At 45.4% G+C, this 27481-nt stretch overlaps 1 protein-coding gene across 5 annotated transcripts in view; it reads left to right on the top strand.

Annotated features, from left to right (window-relative positions):
- PATJ (PATJ crumbs cell polarity complex component) overlaps nt 1-20821 on the top strand; it is a 156120-nt gene extending 135299 nt beyond the window's left edge. For 2 of the 5 annotated variants that reach the window (XM_049808440.1, XM_049808439.1), the window contains exons 37-46: nt 1488-1681; nt 3520-3667; nt 4813-4899; nt 7670-7787; nt 9369-9409; nt 9688-9810; nt 10911-11015; nt 14337-14440; nt 16170-16293; nt 18072-20821. In XM_049808440.1, the coding sequence (XP_049664397.1) occupies nt 1488-1681; nt 3520-3667; nt 4813-4899; nt 7670-7787; nt 9369-9409; nt 9688-9810; nt 10911-11015; nt 14337-14440; nt 16170-16293; nt 18072-18218 (1191 nt within the window). In that variant the 3' untranslated portion in view covers nt 18219-20821. The remainder of the gene's footprint in view (nt 1-1487; nt 1682-3519; nt 3668-4812; nt 4900-7669; nt 7788-9368; nt 9410-9687; nt 9811-10910; nt 11016-14336; nt 14441-16169; nt 16294-18071) is intronic. The other 3 variants (XM_049808441.1, XM_049808443.1, XM_049808442.1) reach the window with 3 other exon arrangements.
- Nucleotides 20822-27481: the final 6660 nt, after the last annotated feature.

Below are 27481 nucleotides of genomic sequence, written 5' to 3'. Positions count from 1 at the left end.
AGAATTCTCCCTGTGAACAAATATAGCGGTTTTTCCCGCAGACGAGCGTGGAAATCGAGGACAGAAAGGGTTAAGAAAGAAGTGTTGGTCTGCAAATGAAACTTGCGTCAGGCAGGGGTTCAGCGCAGCTGCTTGCAGCGTCTAGCTGTCAGATCAGGACAAATTCCCAGCATGGCCATTAAGGCTTTGGTGTGTAGGGTTAGAAAAATAGCGAGTGGTACTTGGGGAGTTGTCTTTACAGCTCTTGCACTGAAAATATTTTTTTTAGTGTTAAGGCTGAATGTTGTTTTCGTTTTATAAATAACTGTGTATTAACAGAGCACAATAATTAGGGGAAAAAAATGGGGAAGGTTAATTAATTCTTCTCTGGCCAAACAGGAAAGTGCTAATGTTTGTGTGCCATAACATTGTTATTATTTCAGCTTTTAAAAGCCGTGCTAATGAATCAAAAAGATGACTCTGAATTAGTTTCAGATTAGTATGATAAAGCGCATGTAGATGCCTCTGTCGAGAAAAGAATACCAACGCAGTATACAAATAAATGTGTGCAGAATTAGTACAAGATAATATAATTACTATAGGTTAGGCTTAATTACCTTAATGTAAAATTAAGTATCATTATAACTTTGCATATCTAGAAATACTGAGCAATATATTCATTGCCTTAAAACTTATTATGTTTTGTAAGTGGATTAACATTGTATTGTTATTCAGTTACAGTTCATGCTGCTTCCTAAAGAGACTTCAAAATTACTTAAGCATTGATGTTTTTTGGCATTAAGAAATAAAGGATGATTTTGTCAACGGAATATTGGAAAACACCTTAAAGGGTATCTGTGGATAAAGCTTGGCAAAATTAGGAGATTAAGCTTCAAGTTGCAACAGTGGTTTTTTTAATACTTGAGCATTCAATGAGAACTTCTTGTTCCGTCTGGTATTACTAAAATGCTAAAACATTTTCAGGTTATTGTAAGAGAAACGTAATCGAGTGCTCCAGGAGCGGTCTTGTGTGCCATCTATTGGAACAAAGCAAAATAACCATTTAATATGCTGCCTGGGCCTCACCGTTGCCATTTGCTAATGTTTCTGATTCCTTCTGTCTTTGGCTTGACAGCGTTGCAAAGCCGGGATAGAAGGAATCTGAGCAGTAAGAGATATAGGAAGCTCAAAGGAGCACGTCCCACTTTGTCTAGTCATAAGAAAGCAGCATTGTTTGAGGTTCCAGCGTTTAAAAAGGAGGGAAGAACACCCACAAAACTTACAAGCCAAAACGTTTTAATTATTGTGATTTACTCCAGGCAGCGGCACAAAGCACCGAACTTGCACTCGGTAGGAGATCCAGGAGCTTGGCCCTCTGGAAATGGGAGCTCTAAATTAGAGTGCCAAGGCGTGTCAATTTGACAAATTTGTCCTGTCACGCAAGTGTAGGGTGTGATGAAAAGATCATTTATACATGTCATTTGGAAAGAAAACAGTGATTATTTCAGGTGAATGGGATCGATCTGCGGAATGCCAGCCATGAAGAAGCTATCACTGCGCTGAGACAGACGCCCCAGAAGGTGCAGTTGGTTGTTTATAGAGATGAAGCGCATTACAAAGATGAAGAAAACTTGGAGATTTTTTATGTAGATATACAAAAGAAAACGGGGCGAGGACTAGGGCTCAGCATAGCTGGAAAACGGTAAGAGTCTCTCTGACCCGACTGCACTTGAAATGAGAAATATTTTGCTTTCTGCCATATGAAGAGCTGTAGCCATTAAATGGAATATGAAATAAAGGAAAAATTCCACAAGGAACAGAATTTTCTATCTAAATATCTTCAAGGGTGCTATGGGGCTGCGGGCCCTGGCTCTTCTATCAGGACGGCAGCACACCCGCGCAGTAAAGGCTGCTCCTGCCGGGATTGCTCCCGGCGTGCGGCACAGAGCGGGCGTCCCTCCTGGAGTCAGCGTGGCCGAGGGGGCACACGCAGAACCAGACTGTTTCTGGGCGCTTCAGCGTAGCTGTGTCTCGGGGCTCGGAGGCCCTAACCTGGCTTTTCCGATTTCAAAATAATGTGCCGGGGGCAGGGGGGTAGGGGGGGGGAACCTTCCTGTTTCCAAATAGCAGGATATGCCTTTGCTAATGGATTTGCGAGTCAGATCTAGCTCCTCCTCGGGTTCAAAGGGACCGGTGTCAGTGGAAGGTAAGAGTGCGAGTTAGACACCAATCCTGAACGATATCAAAGTGACTGCACAACACTACAGGCAGCGGTTCTGTGAGTGCAGAGCAGAATCTGAGATACGTTGGTAGGTAACAGCTGCTTAATAAAATGTGACTTTTTACTGATGTATTTCTAAACCATTGCTATTAGATCATTCGAGCCAGGGCACTGATAGATTTAATCTTTCATTGCTAGAAGAGATTTACGGCACGACACTGGCGAGCACCCATTCAGCGTTGGTGCATAAGAGTCATATGGTTGCTCTTCTGTATTGCCAAAAAAAATTTATTTTCGCAATTACAAATCATCATGTCATTATCCTGACTGCGTATGGTCAGTAAAGTTTCCACAGCAGTTTTTTACAAGAGTGGCGATGTTTAACCCAGGTGTTGTGAGCAGATTGTGGGTTGGGTAATTAATTTAGCTTATGTAAATTACCCTACAGATGGTAATCGCAGTCTCCAGCCCTCCCGCGTTTGCTCCCGTGCAAAACTTTCTGTACTAAGTGCTTCGCTTGTGGGGATTTCCACCTCAGAGGTAGCCCAATTTCTGAAGTCAATTAAATGATAGCCAGGTATAATTCAGGTTGTGAAGTGGTGTGTCCTTCAGGGTGAAGGATACCAAACGCCAAATCTTGGCATTGCAGCTGGCACTGGCTGACCCCATAGCGAGCACCCAGGAGCCGGGGCCAGCACAGAGGGGTCCTGCGGCCTCCGGGAGGGGATTTCTCCTGTGAGGAGGCTGGAGCTGATAAATAAATACATCCCCTTCATCTGCGTGGCCTGCTGCTCTCGCAAGCCTCGCTGCCTGCTGCAGGCGGACAGCCGCAAAGCTGGATTTTCTTCTGCATAACTCATGTGCAAACTATAAAAGTCTTTTCTGCAGACTTCTCCCTGTTCTTCTGTTGGGGGCCTCCAGGCTTCTAGAAAAGAAACTGAGCTGAACCTTTAGGGGAAATACAGAAAAAAAATCTTAGGCTGCATAATTCATATCAGGCACATCAGGAGATAGTTTAACTCCATCTTAGACCGATCCTTGGCTTTTTATTCATACAAGTGGCATTTTTCATGAATCTTTATGGATCATACAGTCAGAACTAACGGTTCAAGGGGAAAGACAGCATTAAATATAGCAAAACGTGCCTTGGTTTTAAAACTCAAAGATTTTTTTACACTCAGACGGTTGAATGGGGTGTAAAACTAGTTCTTCCTCTGCTCACAGGTTTCTTTTAATGTCTCTTAAATGCAAGTAATCTAAATTGGTCTCCCAAAGAATATTGCATTGTGTAATTAGCCATATGCTTCTTGCATTGTTAGAAATGGAAGTGGAGTGTTTATCTCTGACATTGTTAAAGGAGGAGCTGCAGACCTAGATGGAAGATTAATTCAGGGAGATCAGATTTTGTCTGTAAATGGAGAGGATATGAGAAATGCCTCACAAGAGACTGTTGCCACCATACTTAAGGTGAGTGCATAATACATTTTAAATATTGAATTGCAGTTACCGACACTATGCAAGGTAATTATCCTGAAGTGCTATTTACACATACGCAGGAATTTCATCTGAAATAACTTTGGGAGATTCATTTAAAATCGCTTCTCCATGTATATTTAGAAGTGGGATGATGTGAAGAAGGGAAAACAAAGACGCACGTAGTATTTAGGCATTTATTTGAAAACACAACTGTGTATTTCATACATTAGAAAAATATTGGGAAACCTGAGTGGCATACAAAACAGAACGGAAATCAAATGCCTTTGGCTTTGCTGCACTAACCTGCAGCTATAAAATGGCAGCTTAAATCTGTTTCTGCACAGCTTTCCATCTTGCAGGAGTGATTTTGTACTCTGAAGTTGTACAGTCTGGAAAAAGTTGCCTTTTTCCATTAAAAAGCATGTGGCTGCTTGAGTCGGAGGAGAGGGCAGGGGAAGGCCTGGCTGCAAGTGCCCGATGTTAGCTCCTCCGTACGGCTCCTGGGCCCGACAGCCTGTACCGAGGATGAAAGGACGGGTGGGAGCGGTGCTGCAGACCCATTTCTATTCAAAACTGCATCTGGAGACAAGGGGTTTTTCCCTGCCGTCACCACTAGTGTTTCTGCGTATGACTTCTTTTGTTCTTGAAGGGGAAGGCTAATTATTTCCTTGGTTTTTTTCCATTTGGGGTTGGTACCTGGCCAAAAGTTTACCTATTTAAGAATTGGAAATTGGTGACATGAGTGTACCTTATTAAGTTGAATGCATATGTATTAAATTCACCCTTTTCTGCAGCAATTTTCCTCTGAAGTGTTTTTCATGAGTATTGTTTGTGGCAATCGTCTGTTAAAGAGTCGGGGGCTTTTTGTTTATTTTTATTGAGTAATTGGCCATCTACAGTTTGCCAGCGGGAAGATTCATACTGACTTCAGCAACCAGGATAGACCTTCAGGATAAACCTAAATCCAGGGATGGGCACTTTTTGTATTGTCTAAATACAAATGTTAATGTTTTGAGCATTCCTTGTGGTTTTCTTCACGGAGTTGTAGTGCTGAATATAAACAGAATTCTCTCCAGGAGAGCGTGAAATATCATATGTCTACTTAAATGCTGTACGTTGCGTGTTTTTTTTCCAAGTGTGCCCAAGGCCTAGTACATCTTGAGCTTGGGAGATTGCGAGCTGGATCATGGCTATCGTCACGGAAAACATCTCAAAACAGTCAGGTTAGTGACAAATTCATACGTATAAAAGGGAGCTGTGAATGGCACGTCACGGGGACAGTGCACAGGCTTGCACGTGAGGCTCAGTCCTTCCATAGACGCTTACTCCTGAGGATGTGGAACAAAATATTTTATCACCATAATTTTCTGTGCTGAACTGCAAAGTAAGTGTCACGCTGAAATGCTGATTAAGCAGAAGAGCTAGTTAACGTATTTTTTTTTGTTTAAGGAGTGTCTTCCTGAGACACACCAAAAATATGTAATATATTTCTCGAATGATGATGTCCAGAAATTTTTTTAGACCTACAAAAAAAATGCTGAATGTCTTTTCTGCAGCTGTTTTGTCAATCAAAATGAGTTAATGAAACTGAACTGTATCTTTGCCTATCTTATGGCAGAACCACTTGAGAGCCGCTTTGCTCTCAAAGAAAACACAGAGCAATTTCCTGCTTCACTTGCTTTTTACCTGAAGCGAGGACAACAATTCATTTTTCAATCAGTGCAGGGCTTTTCCCCTCTCCCCGTGCCCCCCAATCAGCTCGGACACCGATACCATTAGTATTAAAGTCCAAGTACTACAAGGGAGAAAAACAAAGCACGATGACTTAGAAAACTTTTTTAAAATGGATTTTTCCTTCCGAAGACTGACTGCTTTGGCCATGATATTTAAGCTGCCAGTGTCCCCGAGCGAGACAAGCCGTGGTTCGCGGCAGTGCTATTGCTGTGGAGTATTTTGCCCCCTCTCTGCCCAGGGGCAGCTGTCAGGGACCCGGGGAACGTTGCCCACACACCTCCCTCTCCCGCCGATGTGTGAGCAGGCAGGAGAGGCTGCACACCGGTGGGATCCAGCCCAGCTGCCACCCATGCTAAAAGAAAGGCTTAGGTTTGGAAACGGAGAAGGAGGAGCCGTAGGAGGCTTAGGGGAGACGTAAGTTAAAGCGGGAAGGCTTTTAAGGAGGTCAGTAAGAGGGGAGGCTTGTCCTTGATGTCGTGCATGAACAACCCAAAAAGGGTGCCAAAATCATAAGCGTGGTGCGTGATTTCTTAACTTTCCAAAGGCCAGCAGCGATCCAGCCTGCTGTCTGGGTGGGTGAGGTATCAGGAAGGGCTAAAGCCATGCGGGAACAGCTGGGCTAAGCCCAGCTTTAAAAAGAATGACTAAATATCATTGGAGAAACATCTGCACTGCATGCAGCAGGCAAAGAGAAATGAAATAACAGAGGGAAATTATACTGATTGCATTAAGGAAAGACAGCAGTCTTGAGTATTGCTTTTTTTGGTCATTGTATCAACAGCTAGCCTAAGCAAGAGCAATGTAATCAAAAAGTGACGGTTAAAGATTATCCACCCAGTTTCACTGTGTAAAACTCATAGCTGAAAGGGAAGCAAAATGCCGTAGTATCTACCACGATTCTAGGTAGAAAGTCAGATCAGACAGCGTCATCCCCCTTTCTTTGTAGCGTAAGAGGCTTTTACAGGAACCTAGTAATTTCTGTATTTCTTTTAATACAAGAAGTCTTAATTGCTGTTCTAAATGCAGAGTCATTTTAGAGTCTTCATCTCACTGCTCCTAAGTGACTTGGTAATTTTGAGAACGGAATAGATGTTTCTCAGCAAAACCGTTCCAAGAGTTATAAAAATATTGGCAGATAATACAGCAAATCAGCTTGAATGATTCGCACAACTGCGAGCGATGTTTTAGAAGCTGCTGGCCAAGAGCATCCAGAACTTTTGTCCTCACTTGGCTTTTTTCTTGGTTCGTTGCATACCTTTAACAGTAGAAATATAAGCCTTGTGGTGCAGGACAGTGATTTCTTTCACGCGCATTGCAAATTATGTTAACTGACCCATGAATTGGCAACTAGAGGTGGAAATTGTGCTCTGCCTGTTGTTCATCACCGACAGCTGCACGCTGGTCAGTTAGGATAAATGCTGCCAGAGCTTTTGATTCACCACCTAATGCATTTAGAGGGAGAAAGCTCTGCTGTGGGCAGAGAAGGATAGACCAGATCTTTCTTTTGTATAAGGCGGCTTAGTTGAGAAGGTCTGGCCCTCGGTGAAACCTGTCGTTCAGACGCATTTCCTAAATTGATAATGATGTTTCCTCGAGGGGCAGAGTCTGAAGATAAAGCCAGATACGGAAATAGGGAAAAGGAGGGCTGGAAATGGATGGCCAAGAATTGGTAACGCGCACAAGCAGCTATCTTCGGAGCTATCTTCGCCTGGCATGTTATTCTGGAAATAAAAGTAGGGCCTTGGTCAAATGAAAGGAGCGGGGTCAGTTACAGGACCTTGTGCTCAGATAATATATTCAGAGAAAATAACATAGCCTGTAAATTACTGCCCCGTAACGAGGTGGGCGTAAGCGAGGTGCCTGCTGGCTGCATCGTGGGGACGATGCCCACAAGCTGTAGCAGCAACCATCATCTCCCCTTCTCCTCAGGTTTGGAGACACACTGGGAATAAGCAAAGGAGGGGGTTAATCCTCCTTCCTTAAGCCCTCTAGAGCAGACCTGAACAACGCAGGCATTAGGTGTGCACCTTAGGGAGTGAAGTGCAGCGAGCAGCGCTCCGGATGTGCCTACAACTCGGGGATGGATTTTGGTAGGTTCCCCCTTTGGAAATGAAGTTGGAGGGGTTTGCACTTGCGTGGCCGATGTGGTATTTCCAGTCTGGTTGGCACAGAGCACAGCTGCACCCGTATGTTGCAGGAACTGGTTTAAAGTGAACGTTTGGGTTTGACTCACAGGTTTTGATTTATTTTTAACTTCAGGCGAGCCAACAGAGTGTCCATAGCCACTTCCACCCTGCGCTTGCTCCGGTCCTCTCTACCTTACAGAATTTTGTCAGCACAAAAAGATCTTCAGCAGATGTGTCTCAGAGAAACTCAGGTATAAACTGGGTGGCTGTCGGAATAGCTGCGTGTTATTTGCTTTATATCTGTGCTGTTTTAAAAGCAAAACTGAATACTTGAATCTGGTTTTCCTACCCGGCCTCCCAGAAGACGTACCACTGATGTTTTAAGACCTGAACGCTTTCCAGCAGATGACATTATTTTTATGTCTACCAGCAGAGTAATGGCTCCTCTGTTTTAAGTGCAGAATTCCTGCGCCCCGCTATTCCCCGACGCCCTTGTCAGAGGCTTAGCACAGGCAAGGTTCTCGCATTAGAAACAGTTTTCTCAGGGAATAAAGCTGCCACCACTTCATTTATATCTTTGTTGCTCTTGAGTGTATAAAGGGGTGTTTTGTAATGAGAAAGTCACAATGCCCAGTTTGCAATTTGCAGGTTTAGCAAGTGCTAAATCTACAACGTGCAGTAGCTTGTGGAGAGTCTGCTCGTTTGTGCGCTCTGACCTGCGTCAGAAGTTGGTAACCTTTGCTCGTGTCTGACCGCGGGCAGAAGTACAAGACGTTTCTTCTGCCAGTTTGCATGCGCTAGAGGAGGCGTGCGGCTTTTTTGGGCAGCCTTCCTTGTGCCATTTTGAAGGGCCCTGCAGCGCTGAGAGCGCGTGTCTGCACACCCTGATTCGGCGTCCCTGGGGCTGGGCTTCTCGCTGCCGCGGACCTCGCAGCACCGCGGCAATCCTGCCTTGGGTACTCGGAGCAGATATCTGCACGAGCACACGTGCGTGGCAGTGGGAAATACCGATATGTATGATTAAAGAATCATTAACTTCTGAAAGAGACTGATTCTGCCTGCCTTCCAAAAGGTTCTTAAAATAGTTTAATTAAAGCTGATAGAATTAGGGGTTGGTATAGCAGAGCCCAGGATGTGACTACACCATCAGCTTGGTAGGCTGTTTGGGCCCAGTTTGAATGATTCCTTTGAAGTGACACCCCCCCCCCCGTTTTTTTTTCTTGGGTTGTTTCTTGGGGTTTTTCTTTTGGTTTTTTTTTTTCCCTAGGTTTTTTTCTTGTTTCTTTTTCCCCCCTTTTTTTCCTTTTTTTTTTAATATATTTTGAGTATTTTTAAATGTCCTATGGCTAGATATATGCCAGCCAGACTTCCTGGCTGCCTATTATTTACTAATACAGCACAAATTAGAAGAGGAAATCAATGGAACCTCAACAGTCTCAGACCAGCCGTGTGCCCTACCCTTTGTGGTGGGGACACTGTGATTTATGAATAATAAGCCAATCTTTAATTGAGTGAAATGCACAGTAGGGCTTTTCTTCAGGCCGGCAGAGTGCTGCTATTCAATAGATTGTGGCGAGCAGCCGCTGTGCTACAATGGGTGTCACGGTGGCATCCGTCAGCCGGAGTGATTACATCCGTATTCATCTCTGGGTGAAACAGAAATCCCATCCTCCTCACGTGAGCAACGCTGCCTGGTTTGGCACAGGAAGGCTTCGCTTCTGCTTGGTGATAACTCTTGACTAGGCAGCAAGGGACCATTGTCACCTGACAGTGTTATCTCTTAATTATATTATCTCTTAATTACAGAAGCTAATTGTTTGTTTCTTTATTAGTAGGAGCAGATATGGGCCCAAGGACTGTGGAGATAACAAGGGTCAGTGAGTTATTTTCTATCAATTCAAAAAGCTGACAGCTTTAACTGAAGTTGTTAATTTTTGTAGCGTTTCTCGGAAGTAAAATTGCATCGTTTACGTTCGCAATAGGTTGTTGGATGTATGCCTGTGTGACGGGGCCTGCGTGCGTGAGGATGCGTGTGTCTGTCAAACCTATCTATTTTCTCCCTGTTTCATAAATCAAATGAGGCAGTTATTGCTATACACCGAACAATGACCTCTACGAGTTGCTCCAATTGCAAATGTTGTTTTGTTTTAGGGACCAAATGACGCGCTTGGTATCAGTATAGCCGGAGGGAAGGGAAGTCCATTAGGAGATATTCCCATCTTCATTGCTATGATTCAAGCCAGCGGTGTGGCTGCACGTACCCAAAGGCTCAGAGTGAGTAGAGGGGTCCTCTCAATATTTCCTATTTCATCTGCCATGTGTCCCACTGAGAAGGAGCCTCAAGCAGTTCTGTATGTGCCATCACTTTGTCATGTCTCATAGATTACTCTGCCTCTTTGTATATAAAACCAAAACCAAAACCAAAGAAACAAAAGCTGCCCTTCTCTTCCCTTTTTAATTATATTTCATCTTGGGATAATGGCAATTGTTGCCCACATTGGAAAAGTGACGTTGAGAGAAAGAACATAAATGCATTTGCAGTGGTCTTTGAATGTATATGTTCATCCAGACCCAGGGAGGGCAGCAACAGGCTCTCTGGAAACCACAGGCATTTTGGGGACTGCAGACTGGGCATCATTTAGAGCTCAAACCAGGTAGAAACCAGATCGGAAGTTAGTTATTTGATCTTAAGGCCCTTATAAAGAAATGCCAAAATAAGGCACTTATATCAGACCCGCAGGATATGTGGGTTTCCAGGAATGACCGTGGTGAACACTTTCAGTTTTGCAGAGAGTTGTAAGGAATCGTTAGTATTGAAAAGAACTTATTATGCAGATACTTAGGATTGCTTTGGCCCATGAGATTAATTAGTACATGCTGCTACATTCATGCCATGTCTCTAATAGAATTGCACAATAGCACTAAGTGCGAGGGTCAAGATCATTTTTATGTATTAGAAGAAGAAATCATCTAGGTTAATTAGATTAATATCAGAAGTGCCTGCTTTCCTATACTGCATGCAGTATGTGCATACATAATCTGTAAGAACATGAACTTGTCTGCACATATGAACACAAATGAATCCTTTCTGGGTGGGAGGACAGCAATGAAAATCTCACTCTCTCTGCTTGCAAATGGAAATAGTAAACTACAACCCATCTTTGTTTCTCTGATCGCATTGTTATTTTTAAAAAATCCGTATTGTACTTGCTCTGAAGAATGGTAAATGATCACTAGCAATGCAGAATTCTCACAAAAGGGATCCTGCAAAAGAGAAGCATGACTGTGCAGTGCCAAGTTCACGAGAATTTTAAGCATTCTTAATTTTAATTTTCCCTAATGCTAGTAATTTTCCATTACTGTTGTACTTTTAGGTTGGAGATCGGATTGTCAGTATTAATGGGCAACCTTTGGATGGGCTGTCTCATGCAGATGCGGTTAATCTACTAAAGAATGCTTATGGGAGCATTATCCTGCAGGTATGGTGATAAATTGAACATGCAGCTGCATGAGGGTAGATAAATGGCATTCGGGGAAAAAAAACCCCTAAGCATCACTGGCACAAGGCATCACAGAATTGCAGGGTGCTTGCTGATGGGAATTACACAGAATGAAAGCAAGAAATAATTTTCATTCAAAAATTCTTTATTGCCATTCATACAGGCTGTAAGCATGATTATATAAAAGCGTAACAAAGAGAACAAAATAACTTGTTGCTACACATGATAAATCAACAAGCTTGCAAGTTTTTTTTTTAATTTGAAGTTAACTAGGAACAAGAAATTACGTATGTGTATATGTGTGTATGCATGGAACTAGACTGTGACCAAACTGCCCACAGTGTTAATTTCCTTGTTCTTGAAAGGGATAGGAGAAAGAAATGCTAGCAGTATTTAGTAAAAAGGATAGCATCATCATTAAGGCAGTGCTGCCTAGAATAGATTATTCTACAGGTAATGAATAACGACACTCAAGAGAGAAAAAACAGTGTTATCACTGCTGCATTTATACATGTTCTGCCACTTTGGTTCTAATTGCTGCTTGCCACTATATTCATCTTTAGTTTATTTTTATGTTTACACAAAGAAATAGGAAAAATACTTGCCAGAGAGAATTCAAAATACTACTCATTTGCAGAATTATTGTAACAATTGGAAAACAAGCTTAAGACATACCACTAAAATCTACTCTAATTTTCTTTATCATCGCAGCATATTGGATTGGAACACATCTTGAGAGATTTTTTGCAAGCTTCTTGCTTGCATTACAACACAAATGTGACTATAAAAAATGGGGGGGGGGGGGGGGGGAGAAAAAAAAGGAAATTAAATGATAATAAACTTAGTTTTAGACTTGCTTATTCTTTGTTTTGTCTACCCATGAACTGCTGACCTGGTAAGTGATGAGCCAGTTCCAGAGCAGATGGTGTACTTGTGTAGTTCCATTGAAGTCAAAGGAAATACACAGATACACACCAGCTGAGAATTTTCTGTTAAATTATAGTTATCATATTGTTACTAACGTTGAGTAATTTCACTTTTCGTGTCAACAGTATTCCCTGAATAGAAAATGAAAGCTTGCTGCAGAACCCCAAATTGCTAATCTTGAAAGCTGTAATACAGTGTATTCCACCTCATCATGTATTTAAAAATATTCCTGATGAAGCACGCTGTCAGTTGGTCGCTCACATAAACAAAGAGGTTCTTCTAGAAATGTCTTTGGGTTTGTCAGCTGATGGTTTTTCTTCCGCACTTTTGCTGTCTAGCTTCAAATGGGCTTAATACTTTTTACAGATGATACAGGTTTATTCTGATAGAAGAGAGTCTATTTTCCTCTATTAAAACCGTGTTATGTGACGGTGGGATGCTATATTTTAATACCAGCAGGGCCTAGTGTCAAAGCCCTGCCGTAAGCGTGGTGATACAGTTACCTGCCGTGCTAACTGCAGGTACTTCTCAATCACCAGATTGCCTTTTTTTTTTTTTTTTTTTTTTTTTTTATTAAAACAATCTAAATGGAATAATCCTATCGCTGTGATAATCATGACTGATGTGTCATTAAGTAATTCTATTTATTATCAGGTTAGACCACTTCATGGCAAACTGCTTTGAAAGGTCAGATAATTGCGTTCAGTGGGGTGGAAAGGCTTATTATCAGTACGTCCTGGGAAGGATGGTAAAGGAGTTTGCAAATGCTGTTTGCAAATGGGAGATTAGGGTCTCAGGGGAACAATCATCCCTTTCGGCTGTTTTGATGCTTTGGTTTAATTTAATTTCTTTTCTGCAGGTGTAGTAATGAGATAAGGGGAAGCTTTTTTACAAGGTTGTTGAACTCTGATACGTTCTTACTGCCAACTGAAGATTTTTGAATATAGATTTATTTTGCCCTCATTTTATTTAACAACAAAATATGACAAATACTGGCTGGCACTCTTTCCCCTACCGCAACGGGAAGGAAAACTTAACGGTGTCTTTGCTGGCTGAGCCAGGTGCAGCTATCTTGTCTGCTGGACCCCTTCATTTAGGGCATCCAAGAACCTGAGTCCTGGGATGCAAAATTTGCATGAGAACTAATCTCCCTTCCTAGAAAATGCTACCACCCTCTCGGCTCCAAGTGATTAGAAAGAGGGAAATATTGTTGTGGAAGCATTGTGAGCATTCATTTAAAACGGGGGATTTATATGATGGATTTTTTATTTCAAATAGGTACATTTCCCGTAAGCCATGTTCACAGCAAGGAGTGGAAAAAGTACCTGTTAATTTTGATAAAATAAGGCCATAGATAGCTAGAGGAAATATTGAAAATTTACTTACTGGGTATTTCTCACTGTCTCTGAGCCGAACTCCTGCGCTGTACAGTAAATGTCAAGCAGAGAAGAACATCTCCTCACAAGGAAATGGAGTTAGGGGATAACTGTGGCATGTAGTTGTTAGGAAATTGATGTCCTTTCAGCTGTAAATACTTAAAATCCAAATCACTTCGCAGTGGTTTCCTCGAATTTTTTCCAGAAAAAGCAAAGAATAGAAAATTAGCATGCAATGAAAGGTTAGGAAAAAAAGCTAGAGTGGGCAATGACACTTTGTGTTTAATAGATCCCACTGGGCCTGCAGGCTACAAGCTTTTATCCTTATGAGGCTAAACGCTTGTGAGTGGCAAACCCCAGACCTCAGCATGCAAGTAACTGTTTTCTCAGTACGGCTGTAGTCGTATTTGCAACTTAACGTGTGCAACATTGATATGGTTGCTTTAAAAAACCTGAGCAAGTTTGCAGCCCCACAGCCTGTCAAAATATCATTAACTCTATTAATTACTGTGTGGTGGCAGTTCATGATGGCTTTAGAATGATGCAGGAGCCAGAACTGGGAAGTTTAAGAACCCAGTTTGTTGGATTCATGCTGGAAATTGCAGAAGAGTTGAAACCAAGGATTAATTTCTTCCCCGCTCAGCAAACAAACCAATCTGAGGTATTTCAGGGCATTTGCCCAACAGTCCCTTGGATCTCTGTATTTTGTCAGAGGCTAAGGTGCTTTCTGTGGGGATACCTTTCCTTTCAAGCCCAATTCTGGACACCTTTTGTTGACTCTGAGACATGCCTATTTCCTTGACAAAGTAACCTCTTTCTCTGGGTTATCCGGAAAGACTGTTCCCCTTTGCTCAGCATCTGAGTGACAGTCATGTAAAGGCAAGAGGAAGCTTCAGCAACTGATTTTCCTGATGTATCAGCTATTTTCTATATAATTAGCCAAGACGTCTGGTATTAAGTGAACACCCATAGTATTTCATTGCATCCTTCTGTTTAGGTTGTGGCTGATACCAACATCAGTGCCATTGCTACCCAGCTGGAGAGCATGTCTGCAGGATGCAACCTTAACTCTTCTTCTGAGCACCCTTCTGAAGATCCCGAGTAAGTTCATACTTAGTCTGCATAACTGGGGTGGATTTCTATGCACCATGCAAGGGAAAAGTCTAGGGTGGTGAAGGAGGTCTCTCCTGTTGCTTTTCTCTCTAATTTTCCATCGCCTTTAAAACGAAAACTGTGACCTTCTCCAAGCTGATTAGGAACGCGTGTCCATCTTCACCTGGTGACAGAAATTGCTTGAGTAAATAAGCACAAAATGTGTTTCCAGGCACTAGTTCTGGACATTTAAAAAAAAAAAAAAATTGTCTCCTTTCTTTTCTAACATGATGTGCTGACATAACAGTTCTGCCCTTGTCTGTTGGCTTCCTTGTCTGAAAGGAGTTATGATGGTAGCAATTTGAAATAATTTGTCATTGGCAGACTAAGGCAAGAGGTGTTAAAAAGCCTGGTATCAAGAGACAAATGTCTCAAAACATGTCCCAGAACTTTCTTTGTCTTTTGAATCTTTTTAGCTTTACAAATCGAAAAAGTCTGATGAAAAAATTTTCTACTTACAGCACTTCTGTATGGTGATGGAAGTTAGAGATCTAGCCCTCCCATGGCCATGCATCATTCTCCATCGTGTGCTTTTTAGGGTAGCTTATAGCATTCCAGTTATCATTTTGAAATTCATTTGATCTTCATTTTGGTTCATTAGCTTCATTATGTTCTTCATTTTCGTTCTTTGATTCATTATATTTATTTTAAGAAGCTGAGATGCAAGTTGCTGCCCTACCTCAGGGGGTTTTGAGTATAAAAGTTAAGCTATTTATGCTGCATTCTCTAGTCTTACCATGTGAGATACTGTTTTTATTGCTGCTCTCAAAGGAGAATTGCTTACTTCATAAAAGGATTTGTGTTCTCTTTTCATATCAAAATAGTAAGGATCTTTGAATGTGAAAATACGAAGCAGAATCAGGTAGGCATATGCATTTGCTCTTTCCTAAAGAAATGGCTAGATACTAAGTCATCGTAGGCTACAGGTATCGTAGGCTACACCTTTATATAGGTGGAAATTGCCGAACAGCTTTTGTCCATAATAATTCTTTCCAAATACGTAGAAATTACTTTTTCAAATTCAAGACGGACATATATGCGAGTGGTCTAAATTCCACCAAAAATCTTCCTTTGCTCAATGTAGACAGTTAAAGCCCCTGAAGAGAGGTCAGTGCTCAAAGCGATGCACTAAGTGAGGGGGGCTGGAGTCAGCCTCTGGGGTTAGGAGGCACAGGGATGCAGGTCAAATATAGGTTGTTAGAAAACAGCCCAAAGAGCCTGCAGCAGAGCTGAGACTAAACACAAGTGTTCCTGGCTGCACCCTGTCTATTAGACTCATTCCTCTGAAGTTATAAAATAAAATTATGCTGTAAGGAAATTGTTGCAGTTGCCACTTATGCAGACTAAAGATGACAGCTTGGCTGGTAAGAAAGCAAACTCTCCTTTACGTACATGCAGCGACTGCAGATGAGGGGAGTCTCACTTCTGCATCAGAGATAAGGGCTCTTGTTGAGCTCTTATTAAAAATAAGTATTTTCAAAGCGAGGGGCTGAAGTACACGGAACAGCGTTTGAACTCCGGGCTGTGCAGGAGCGTGTTTCAATGCAAGGGCAAGAGTCATGGTCTGTGACTGTATGAAAAACTTCTTGACAGATAAATATCTCTGTAAGTGTTCCTTCTGCATAAAGTCCCTAGAGACAGACTTTGCTATTCTAAGTGATATTTATTGTGTTTTCAGAGCACCTCAGCCTAAGATTATTACTTTGGAGAAAGGCTCTGATGGACTGGGATTTAGTATTGTAGGGGGGTATGGAAGTCCCCATGGAGACCTGCCCATTTATGTCAAGACTATATTTGCCAAGGTATCTTTTTTTTTTTTTTTCCCCCCCCTCCCTTTTTCTGTATTATCTTTAAAAGTAAACCTAAGATTTGGCTTGGATAATATATTATGTAGCAGAAAGCAAAATGTACTGTCTAAGTGCATTGATGTGAGTAAGTGGACCCAGAACTCACAGCCGGCTTCTCAGTTTATATTTCACATTACTGATGGCTGAAACAAGATACTTTATCTCAGCAAAATTGCTCTGTGTACTTGGGAAACTTGGTTTTATACATTAAAATATTTATAAGGCAGTTTTATATCTGTAAATCTCAAAGAGCCTTCCAAGAGGTATGGAGGCATCACTTTTCCCACTGTACAGAAGAGGAGGCAGTTGCAGAGATGCTGTATCTTTGTGGCTGAGCTTTAGCTGGAAAACCAGCAATAAGCTCCTGTGCTCAGGTAGTCACCTCAATGAGAAAAAACACCGAAATAGGAAAACGCCACACTTTGTAGCTTGATAATGAATTGGCTTACGCATCGGTGCTGGCTTTAGTTATTCTCCCTTGCTTCCAGCTTCTCTCTCGTGCGTCTCCGTGTGTACTCCTCTCCCACGTGCTGGAGCCGCTCACGGTGCGGCCGTCTCAGCCCATCCCTGACCCCAACCCTGAGTGTTGGGGAGGAATTGGGGGTCCCGGCCGGGTACAGCCGTGGCTGTGGCCACCGAGGCTGAAGAAAAAACATAGTACAGCACAGCCCCAGAACGGCCGCTGGTGTGGAGGGAGAAGCGCCCCTTTTCCCACCCATTCCCGCGCTAGAAATGTGCTCAGCGTGGGCCAGCAAGATACGTCGAGCATGGCCGTGTGAAGGGAGTTCTGGAAATGGGGGGGGGAGGAAAGGAAAACAGTGGGAATTAGGGGTACTTCCCATAAAGTAACTTCGAAGTCAGTCGCACGCAGTTGCTTGTCCCGTGCCTACTTGCTGTCGCTTGTGTCAGCACGTCTGGCAGGGTTGATGACGTAATTAAGAAAATTTTGTCTGAAGGTGGAGTAGAAGTCATGTCTCCTCTGCTTCTGTGATTCCGGGGCTCAAACCACAAATAGCTGGTGGTCTTAACATTTGCAATTATTAACATGGGAAGATACTGTTTCTTTAAACTGATGCTTAGATTTACAAGTTTCTAGATGTGAGCGCAGCTGAGAAACCCGAAGCGGAAGCTAGAACACACTGCAGTCACTGGTGGGGTCACGGAGCAGAAACGGACACCACGAGCTGACCCCTGGGCAGGGCAGGGCTCAGGATTTAGGTAAAAGAGCTGCACTGAGGCCTCTGGGGGAGAACAGCCACTTCTAAAGCTCCGTGGGAGCTTCTCAGGACCTTCAGCGGAGCCCAGCTCCATCCAGGGCTTGGGGCAGTGCCCGGGCTGTTCTGCTGCACGAGCTCTGCGTCCCGCTCCCTCCCCATATTTTAACCCATTTCTCAGCACTGGCTGCGGAGCACATTTAAACGCTGCTTCAACAAGCCTCCTCATACTCAGGAAAGCCAGAAGGAGTCTTTACGCTGCAGTTTTTTCGGGGATGAGCCGATCCTCTTCTTCCCAGGGCTGTATCACTAGGCTGTGCAGGGTCGGGTAAGCGGAGTCGGCGATGAGCAAGGGTTGAAGCTCTCAGGGAGACTTCAGCTCTGCCGCTTCCCACGTCCCCCACCCAGTTACGGTGGGATTTCCAGTGCTGCATCCCTCCTCATTTCATCCATCAGCATTATGAGAGACGGGAGGGCTCCGTGCGACCAGCCGCTAACGAATCGCTTTGCTGTTTGCAGGGAGCAGCTGCGGACGATGGCAGACTGAAGCGTGGTGATCAGATTTTAGCGGTTAACGGGGAAGCTTTGGAAGGTGTTACTCATGAGCAAGCTGTAGCTATTCTGAAGCGCCAGAAAGGAACTGTAACATTAACAGTGTTATCATGAATGTCATTGCGCTTGCGGAGATAAAAACAATTATTTTAGAACATCAGCAGAGCTATAATAATACTGCTCAGCCCTGAGCAGGATGTAAAGCAGACCCTGGCAAAAATGAATTAGTATTCACCCCATCGCCAGAAAGGGTAGTGTGCATCTCGAGCTTCATTTAGCCTTCCGCATTTATCATCCTCTCTCCCCACCCTCCCCTACTTCTGGTGGCTTTTGAGGTTTCTCTGGACAAGTTTAATTAAGAAACTTCAAAGGACAATATCCATTTTAGTTTATTTATACATCGGTTTATCCCCACTAGTCTGAACCCCAGTTACAATCGCTGAACCTGGAATCGGTTCGCACACAAAAGAGAATTTAGATCATCAACTGATCTCATCTGATGAGCAGAAATAAATGCCGAGTGACTTGTCATCTCACTCATGATTTACTTATGCTAATTGTCCTTTCAAGTATGCCAGAAAACATTAGCAATGTAATTAAATTACCACTGTTCCAAATGATGAAATATCAAATTCTCCTCTGGGAAATTATTTGTGCTCGGCACAGTAAGTCTGATAGTCAAATGTGAACTTCTCATGTTTATCTCTTTGGGTAGGTCTCTGGAAGTTAGTCAGAGGTAATTACTGTGATGTGTCAATTTGCAGCCTTTAGCATGAAAAATAAACTAGGGGAGAGGGAAATCTATTTTTTTTAGGCTTTTAAAATGTTTGAGCCTTTTCAGAAATTTAGGGAGCATGAACAACAACAACCTATCTTGTTCTATTCTAATTATATTTTTAAAGAAGAAGAAATGTGCTGATACATGCCAGGCATGTTGCATACAAAGGCAGTTGCTGTTGTGCCAAGTTGCAGCATAATTGTTCATCCTGAAACTTTAATGAAGACAAAAAGTTTGCTTCGGCAATGTGATCCTGTAATTCTAGTAATGATGGTGAGCGGTCCCTCTGCACGTTGTCTTTAAGGCTAGATGAAGTTAATCCGAACTAGCAAACCGTTTTACATCTCCAAGAGTCCCCCCAGGATCAGATAGTGCAGGAAAAGCCTTTCACGGATCACAGAGGATGCTTCTCTCTTGGGGCTGCTGGAGTTCAGTTTTGGATAATACCAAATAATACCAGGCAATGGTGAGATGATCGCTGCAGCAGTTTAAGATGATGTCCGGCGAGTCGGACGGCTCAGTCGAAGCCCCCGACTATTTTTTTGGTTTAAGTTAAGCCAGGCAAGAGCATGCCGAAGCTGACGAGGAGCCTTCCCAAGGCCTGTCCCGCTCTGCGTGGTGGAGGTGGGATGCAGGAACGTTCAGCCGAAAGTTAGCAACTTCGTTACGTCTCACAGCCATTCCTGCAGTGATTATATGACCGTGGCCTTAGTGATTTAGCAAATGAATTTGGCAGGCAGATTAATGGCAATGCAAGTCATTGTGGTTTAATCTTCCTATCCAGAGGAACAGTAGGGCTTTAGAGGAAGCAGCCCAGTCTGATTTGGACTATTTGGTATAATTTATAATGATGATGTAGCTGGGAGAAATTAAGGGGGAGGGGGGTGGTGGTGTCAAAATTGGCTGCTCATTTTATGTGAAAAATCCCTGGAATTAAGTGGAAAGAAGATTCAAAATCTGCAGTGTAAAAACTGAGTAGTGCAGGGTTTGTGTTAAAGGTACTGTTGTTCACCATGTTTTATCTACAGTGGGTATTTCCCTATTTTACGTAAAAGAATAGGTTACCGAAGTGAGATGAACTACACTGAAGCGAGCTGCGGTTAGCTCTCGTTGAAACGGTTTTCCTTCTTTCATTGAAAAGTTTTCTTTAGGTAATCACAAAGTGCATTTAGCCTGCTGGAACAATTAGTGGGTATTCCATTAGCAGTGCCTGGAAGAGACTTCCCATTTTCAGTGGATTCCCACTGTACTATTTGATTTGCCAAGTGAAGTGTTAGTGGAACCTTGATTGTAGATGCACAGAAATATGTCCAGATGTAGCAAATGGGAGAATTTTTAACAAACTGCCTTTGGTTGCAAAAGTATCCAAGGTATGCAGAAGTTAAAGGCGGGTAGGTGAAATGTGAAGAGGTACCCACAGAAATACTGTATGGAATTTATGAACAAAATGTAATGATTCCTCTGTCCGATTATGTTTTTATAACTGTTGCATTCCTACTTTAAGATGTTGCCACATTTAATCTAGGAAGTTTTACACAGCTATTTATTAGCCTATTATGCACATACTGTTCGTATACATAAAGAATAGAATTTATGGGCTGAGGTATTTTGCACTTCTCATTGCTCAGAATGAGAGAGAACATTTTCTGCTTCTTGTAATTTGCACTTTGTGTGTTGAATATATTACTGCCAAAAATTATATTGCAACTAATTGATAAACCAGTGACCATGCGGAGAAGCGTGTGCTGTATGTACAGGACCAAGTTAGATAATTAAATTTGCATTACGCTTGTCTGGGTTGAGGTGTTCTGGTTTGTTTAAAACTTTATTTCTGTGTAAGGGAAAAAGCAATTAAACCTTCTGATTGTATGTTTACGTATATCAGTAAAATGAGACATTTTATGACTTCAAAGATTCTAAATAAAGCTCGGTTACATAAGTAGTTGTGCCTTTTTTTTTTTTTTTTAAAGTCACTGTTAAAATCTATCGCGTGAGATGTCTTTGTTTGCTATTCCAAGCAGGGCTCGTGATTGCCCTTCTCGGGGAGCAGGAGTGGCGGTCACCGTAGGAGTGATGGAAGGCTGCGGTGACAGCCAGCCAAGGCTCTGCATCCAGGTAGCAGGATTGCTCCCGAGTGAGACGGTCACAGGGAGCCATCCCGTGCTCCGTCAGAAAGCTACAGCCACCCATCTGGGTGGCTCTAGCCTGGTAAGTCGTTTTGAATCAGGGCAGCACCGACAAAACCAGCTCTGTTGAGAGACCGGGGGTCTGGTGCACAGGCAGCAAAAGCAGGGGAGGAAGGCGAAGGTGCCGAGGGATAGTTATTGTGCCAGGAGGAATCAAAATCAACACGACGGATGCTCGCAGGAGGAGTGGCTATAGCGGAGGTGGCTCGCAACCCTTCAGAGGTGCCACTCGCCACCACTTCAACTCTCGTGTACCGGTGGGAAGGGTTCTCCTGCCTTGGTTTGAGGACTCAGCTGTCAGAGCCTTTTCTTTCAGACAGGCCACGTGCTTTTCACAATCCCTCCATCAGCTTCCTCACCTGGAGAGACGGGGAATAACCTGCAGTTTGCAGTGACACTGTCGAGAACATCCTTGACATCACCAGGAGCCATCTTAGGACCGTTGGCATTTTTTGGCTAACTCTGCAACGAAAAGGGCAAGTTGTGCCTGTGTTTAGACTTCTTCCAAAGGCTGGGGTTGGGCTGCTGTAAGTTTTCGTGTCCTCCCCACCACGTGAGCTTGCCAGGGAACAAAGCCCGTCCAGGCACGATCCGCGCTGCCGAGCGCTGAGCTTCAGAAGCGCCCGCTGGGTGCAGCCCGAGACGTGAACCGTGGTGGTGGAGGCTGCGCCGGCGCCGTCAGCCTGGAGGGATGAGGGGACCCTGTCACACTGTACTGCTGCATAAGGAGTCCCTGTAATGCCTCTAAATTCCCTGTAATTAATCCAATGGCGATTACTACCCTGGAAGTATGACACGTATAGAGCCTGTTGAGGTAATATGATTATGCCGAGATGGAGCAGTTAATGTACCTTCGCCTGAAAGAACTGGAATGAATTAATTTAACGTTACACATGTATAAAACATTAGTTTTTACAGTTGTGCTGAGCATTGATATATAATTCCATTACCATCTTTCTCTACGGTTTCACTCTTCTACGTCCATAATTTAGCTGTATTTACATTCTGGTTAAACGCTGTCACGGTCATTGTTTTTCCTCTTAGCAGCAATGGACATTTTGTTCTCTCTGTGATAGCTGGACCTTTTAGGATGGCAACAAATCAGAGAGCAGCATCCCAAATGGAAAAGGAACAAGGATCACCTTGACTTTGCCTTCAGCCTTGTCCAAGCGGCCTCCAAGGTCTCTGCTGCTTTCGCAAGTCTGGTGGGGTTGAAGCAGAGTTTATTCCTGATTCCTGCACAAAAAGGAAAAGATGCAGTGGCAGCATAAAAACCTTTTTATTCCTGAGAGCGCAGCACCTGCTGTAGGTGCTGTGCCTCTGTAACTTCTCAGTTAAAATTAAAAATCACATCCTAATCAAAGTAACCGTACCAATTAAAACTGCGTTGACACAGGGTTATTCTGCTGTGCTTCCCATCCACGATGCCCTGGACAGGGTGCAGACCTGCTGAGCTCGGCTTTTCCTTGCCATCACATCCTAGGAAACAGATTTTCTCTCCAGAAATGACACGACACTGCATTTGCTCTTACAAACTCATCAGCAAGCTGCCACGAGGAGGTAAACCAAAAAAGAAGAGGTCCTTGAAGGTCTCCTTTTTCCTGAAGAAAAGGTACTTTTGGGGAGGGTTACTTGTTTGCACCTCAAATGGAAATGGCCTCTTCCATCTCCTAAAGCCCTTCGTTGGCTTTTTTTTTTTTTTTCCTTTACTTCTTTTTTAACACTTTGATGCGCAGGTATGACAGACCATCTGCTGAAAAGAAACGTAAGTGTAGAAGACGGGTTTCTCCGGGCACTCTGGGAGCTCGTTTGCTGGAGGTTCTGGTTTACTTGTATGCAGCAGAAAAGGAGCTGCAAATAAATTCCCCTAAATAGGAATATTACGCTATCCTTCCCTCCTTGCCTCTCTCTGCCAGGTGGGCTTTTTTACAGACTTATTTCCATTCAAGGAAAAAGGACACTGGATGCTCGTCTGCGACGCTGCTCCAAAAACGCAATCTCAGCACAAATCTCCCTGTGGACGGGAGACAGCGAGAGCGTAACGCCGCACCTGGGAACTCCCACGAGACCCCCTCGCTTCTTGAGGATATACTGGCCTGGTGTCTGCTCACTGGAAAGCAACTTTAGCCAGTGAAAAGTGCATGGGGGATCGTGGTCGTCAGGTTTATTTCTGAGTTGGGGGGCTTTACTGCTCCTGGCAGAGAAGCAGGAATCAGTGTGCCGCTCCTGATGCTCACAAAAACCCGTTCGCTTGCTGCATCGGGGGGGGAGCAGATCAAACTGGGCAAATTATTATTAAGCGGGCAAACATTTTGTAATATTGCTGGTTTTTACATCGGGGAGCGGGATAGCAAATGGGGATGGTTGCTGTCTGTGTCGGTGTTACCCTGTGCAGGGTAAAGCGTGAGCTGTTGTTGGTTGCGTGTTGTTTAACCCCCTCCACGCCAGACGTCCCCCTTGCAGGTCGCGGGTGCTGGGGTTACGTGGTCGCTGGTCTTTGGGTGATGCTTGGGTTTCAGCGACGTGTCAGCAGCTGGTCCTCATCTCCTCGATGGCTTGAGCCCACCCTGCCAGAGTTTTTGAGATCCGCCCTTACCCTGCAGACCCACAGCTAAAAGCCTATGCTTCGTTTATCGTATTTCTCTCATCTTTCTCAAAATGGGACTATAAACCTTTACATGGAAATATTTGCCCTTGAAAACATAATATTCCCTACGAGCATTTTCAACTATTAAGAAATCACTTAGTACTTTTGTTAGCCTTCTTTTCATCCCACCTAGCAGCGTACGGGGGAGACATTGTGTTCCCGAGCCCCTTGCCCACGGCTGCCATCGGCTGACGTCACCAGCGCTGGACCAGGATGGGGACCTGGCGCATCCTCACCGAACTGCTACAGACACCAGCCAGGGAAAACTGCGCAGGCCCCGGCCGCAGCGGCTCCGGGCATTGTGCTCCTGCTGCTTTTTCTGCTGAAATGGCACTAGATGGAGCAATTGACAAAATATTGTATTTCTGCTGCTTTCAGCCCGGGCTTGGTGGCCCTGCCCCAGGGGCTGCCCCAAGGGATGCTCCAAGGATGCTCCGTTTTTTCCCCTGCAAATAGGTGGGTGCTGCAAAAAGGACGTACAATGACGACGAGAGATTTCTAGGAGGTGAAATCACGGCCCATTTCACCCCTGCTGATAACTGCCCTCCATCCCTGGCAAAAGCAGGTCCAAGCGGCCCCTCCGTGCCGAGCCGTGGGGACAGGACGGGGTGCTGGGGGGCAGCTTGGTCCCACGGACCCCAAAGCAGAGGTGCTGTCGATGTGCCCCCGAGGCAGCTCATTCCCCTGCAGCAAATAAATCTGCCTTTGCCGCCGAGACATTCATCTCTTCTAATAATACTAAATTCTGCTCATAGTCACTGAACTGACGCCATCTAAGCTGCCGATGGGGCAGTTTCTGGGTGATAAACCGAGAGGTGCCGCTTTTCCCTGCCACCCGCATGGGCAAGACTGGAGGAGGAAAGAGAAAGCGGAATTTATTGCGTTTCACGCCCTGTGCTTCGACTCGGACCCGGGAAAGCTGCCGGTCATCGGTTTTGCCTCTCCCCCAGCGTTAAGAGGCTCGTCCCAGCACCCAGTTGTCACCCCACGTGAGGCGGCGGCGGGCAGGATCTGCCCGCAGATGTCAAAGGAGCCGAGCCAAGGCACGTCCCCACCGCCTGGGAACGGCCCGCTCGTTTAATTAACCGCAAAGCTCGTGTTCACCGGTTGCATGGGGCTCTGTGTGCGCATCAGGCTCGAGGCGCTCTGCTCCCTTCTTGTGCTTTGAACGTGGCCGTGGCCCCGTTTCGGAGGCCGATGGAGATCTGCGTGTCCCCGACCCGGGGGTCCCGGTCCCGCTCCTGCCCTGCCAGAAGGAGCAGGGTCTTCCCCTGCGCCCTGGGCTGAGGATACCTGATATTGACAGCCCAAGAGACGAGTTAGCCTTTAACAAAAGCTACCTGCAATATTTAAAGTAGCCTGGATAACGTTAGCAAATAACTGCAATTCTATTATCCCCTTTTCTGCACTATACGGTCTTAAGCCGATGCCGAGGAACCATCTGCATCCCTGCAGGGACAGCTTCGCCGTTTCTTTTCCCAGCCGGAGGCCCGCAGCCCCTCGCACGAGACCCGTGATGTTTTTACCACCCGGCAGACGCAGGCGCTGAGCACAAGGCAGCCTTTTGTCTGGGCCCGCCGGATCACAGGGACCGCGCGTTTAGCCACGGACCCGGGCGTTTTCATTCCTCGCATATCTTGCAGCTGAGGTCAGGACGGCGCGGGGGCGGCCGCGGGGGCTGTCCTGCTCCGGGAGGGGGGCCACAAGCATGGCCGCATCTCCCCCCCCAAATTTCTGGATATTGCCTTCCAACCCTAGTCCTCCCCAGGGAGGCATCGCTCCCGCGCCTCGCAAGCGGTGGGAGGAAAAATTTGGGATCATCTGGTTTTCGGCAAGGAGGTTGCCGGGGGTGGGGGGGAAACGGCCGGCTGTTTCTTTCGCGTGTTGTATCTGGCGTGGGTATCGACACCAAACCACGCGCAGAAGGCAGCTGGTTGGGGTGAGGAGGGTCTCACGTGGCTCTGGCCGCATCCAGCGCCGGCGAGGTCGGTCAGGGCACGGAGGAGAGCCGGGGGGGCAAAGCGGTGGAGGTGGCAGCCCCGGGGGTCGGGGGGCTTTGGTCCCCCAGGGGTCCGTGCCCTAGCGTGGCCCCTGCACGGTCACACGCCGTGGAGTTGTACGTTTGCTTCAAAACCGGTTTTTGCCGTGGAGCTGGAGCCTGCCAGCCGTGGATGAGGTCTCCAGGCACGGGGTATAGAATCGTAGAATGGTTTGGGTCGGAAGGGACTTTTAAAGGTCATTTAGTCCAGCCCCCCTGCAACAAGCAGGGACATCTTGGACTAGATCGGGTTGCTCAGAGCCCCGTCCGACCCGACCTGGAATGTTTCCAGGCATCCAGGGTCCCCTTCTCCCCAGGATGGACCTTGGGTAGAGTTGGCTGGGTTTCCTCTGGCATCTCCCTATTGGCAGCGCCGTACCCCCTTTCCCATCCCCGTTCTGCCGCCAAATCACTCGGTGTCCAGCATCGCGCTCGGGCAGCCCCGACATCCCCGGGGACACCCGACGGGCTCACGTGCGTGAGAGTTGGGGGACAACATCCGGGTGGTGGAGGGCTTTCTCCGGAGGTTTTCAGTAAATTCGAGGGGAAAAACCAGAACCACTGGGAGTCATCCCGTTTACAGTCCCAGCACAGATGCTGAGGGCTATGCAGAGCGACGTCGTTCCCCGTCACCATGGAGGTGCTTCGGATGAGACCGTCAGAGTCCCTGCTCCGCTCCTTGCGGCAAAAGAAAGGGATACACTAGAAATGGCCATAAGGAGAGTGGAAAAATCACATTCAGCTGCATTTCTCGTCGTTCTTTCCCTTCATAGCTAATCAGCTCCTAGATGGTGAGCCTGTAAAGATCATTAGATTAATTTCTTTCCTTGCTGTGACTTAATTGTCTCCATTTGTATTGTACAGAGCTCGCACTGGGGATGTATTTTTGCTTGCCTATATTTAGTTTGATCTCTACCATGATATCAAAATATATAAATTAAGGCTGGCTCTTGGGCGCTTCACAGCACTGAGATCCCACAGATAATTTTTCTGTTGGCTTTGTGCCATCCCGTACTTCGACAGCGTGATGCTGGGCACGGGGAGATGCCGAGGGCAGCGTCGAACCATCGTCCGCAGCCCCTCGAGGTCCATGTAAGCTGCTCCGGGGGGGGTCACCCCGTGGGAGCTGCTCCTCCCTGGGGAGATGGTTCGAGGGGAAAAGAGGGAATATAAGGCAAAGGAATGAAAATAAACGTTCCGGGATTGTACGTGATAACCAGCCTGGGCTGCAGGGATGGGGATGCGAGGGAAAGGGGGATTTGGAGGGAGGCAGGGGGAAGGCGGCAAAGTCTGTGCTTCCTCGCTGCAGAGCTGCAGCATGCCCCCAAATTAACGTCCCCTGTCCCAAAATCGCACCATGGTGAGCTCGATATCCCGAGGGATCCCGCAGGCAGGAGGAGCAGACGCTTCCCAAAGCCACCCTGATCCTTAGCAGAAAATCTCCCACATTTATTTTGGTGAAGGCAGAAAGTTCACCTCCCTCTGGGAAGCAGAGTCAGAGTGAAATTCCTCTCCGCCAGCACAGTTCCAGAGTTGTCGGGGGGGGAAAAACTCAGTGAAAATTGTCACAAAATGGTATTATGGCTCTTTTTGTTTGCAGCTCGGGCCTGGCGGCGATGCAATGGGTGCTCACGCCGGTGCTGGGTCCTCAGTGCTCAGCACCCAGGAACGCAAATCGGGGCGATTCCTGCAAAAAACCCCACCCTGCCATGTCTGTACGGTGAGCTG

Source organism: Accipiter gentilis, chromosome 8, assembly GCF_929443795.1.
Source record: "Accipiter gentilis chromosome 8, bAccGen1.1, whole genome shotgun sequence".
NCBI lineage: Eukaryota > Metazoa > Chordata > Aves > Accipitriformes > Accipitridae > Astur > Astur gentilis.
This window is presented reverse-complemented; position numbering and strand designations above follow the sequence as displayed.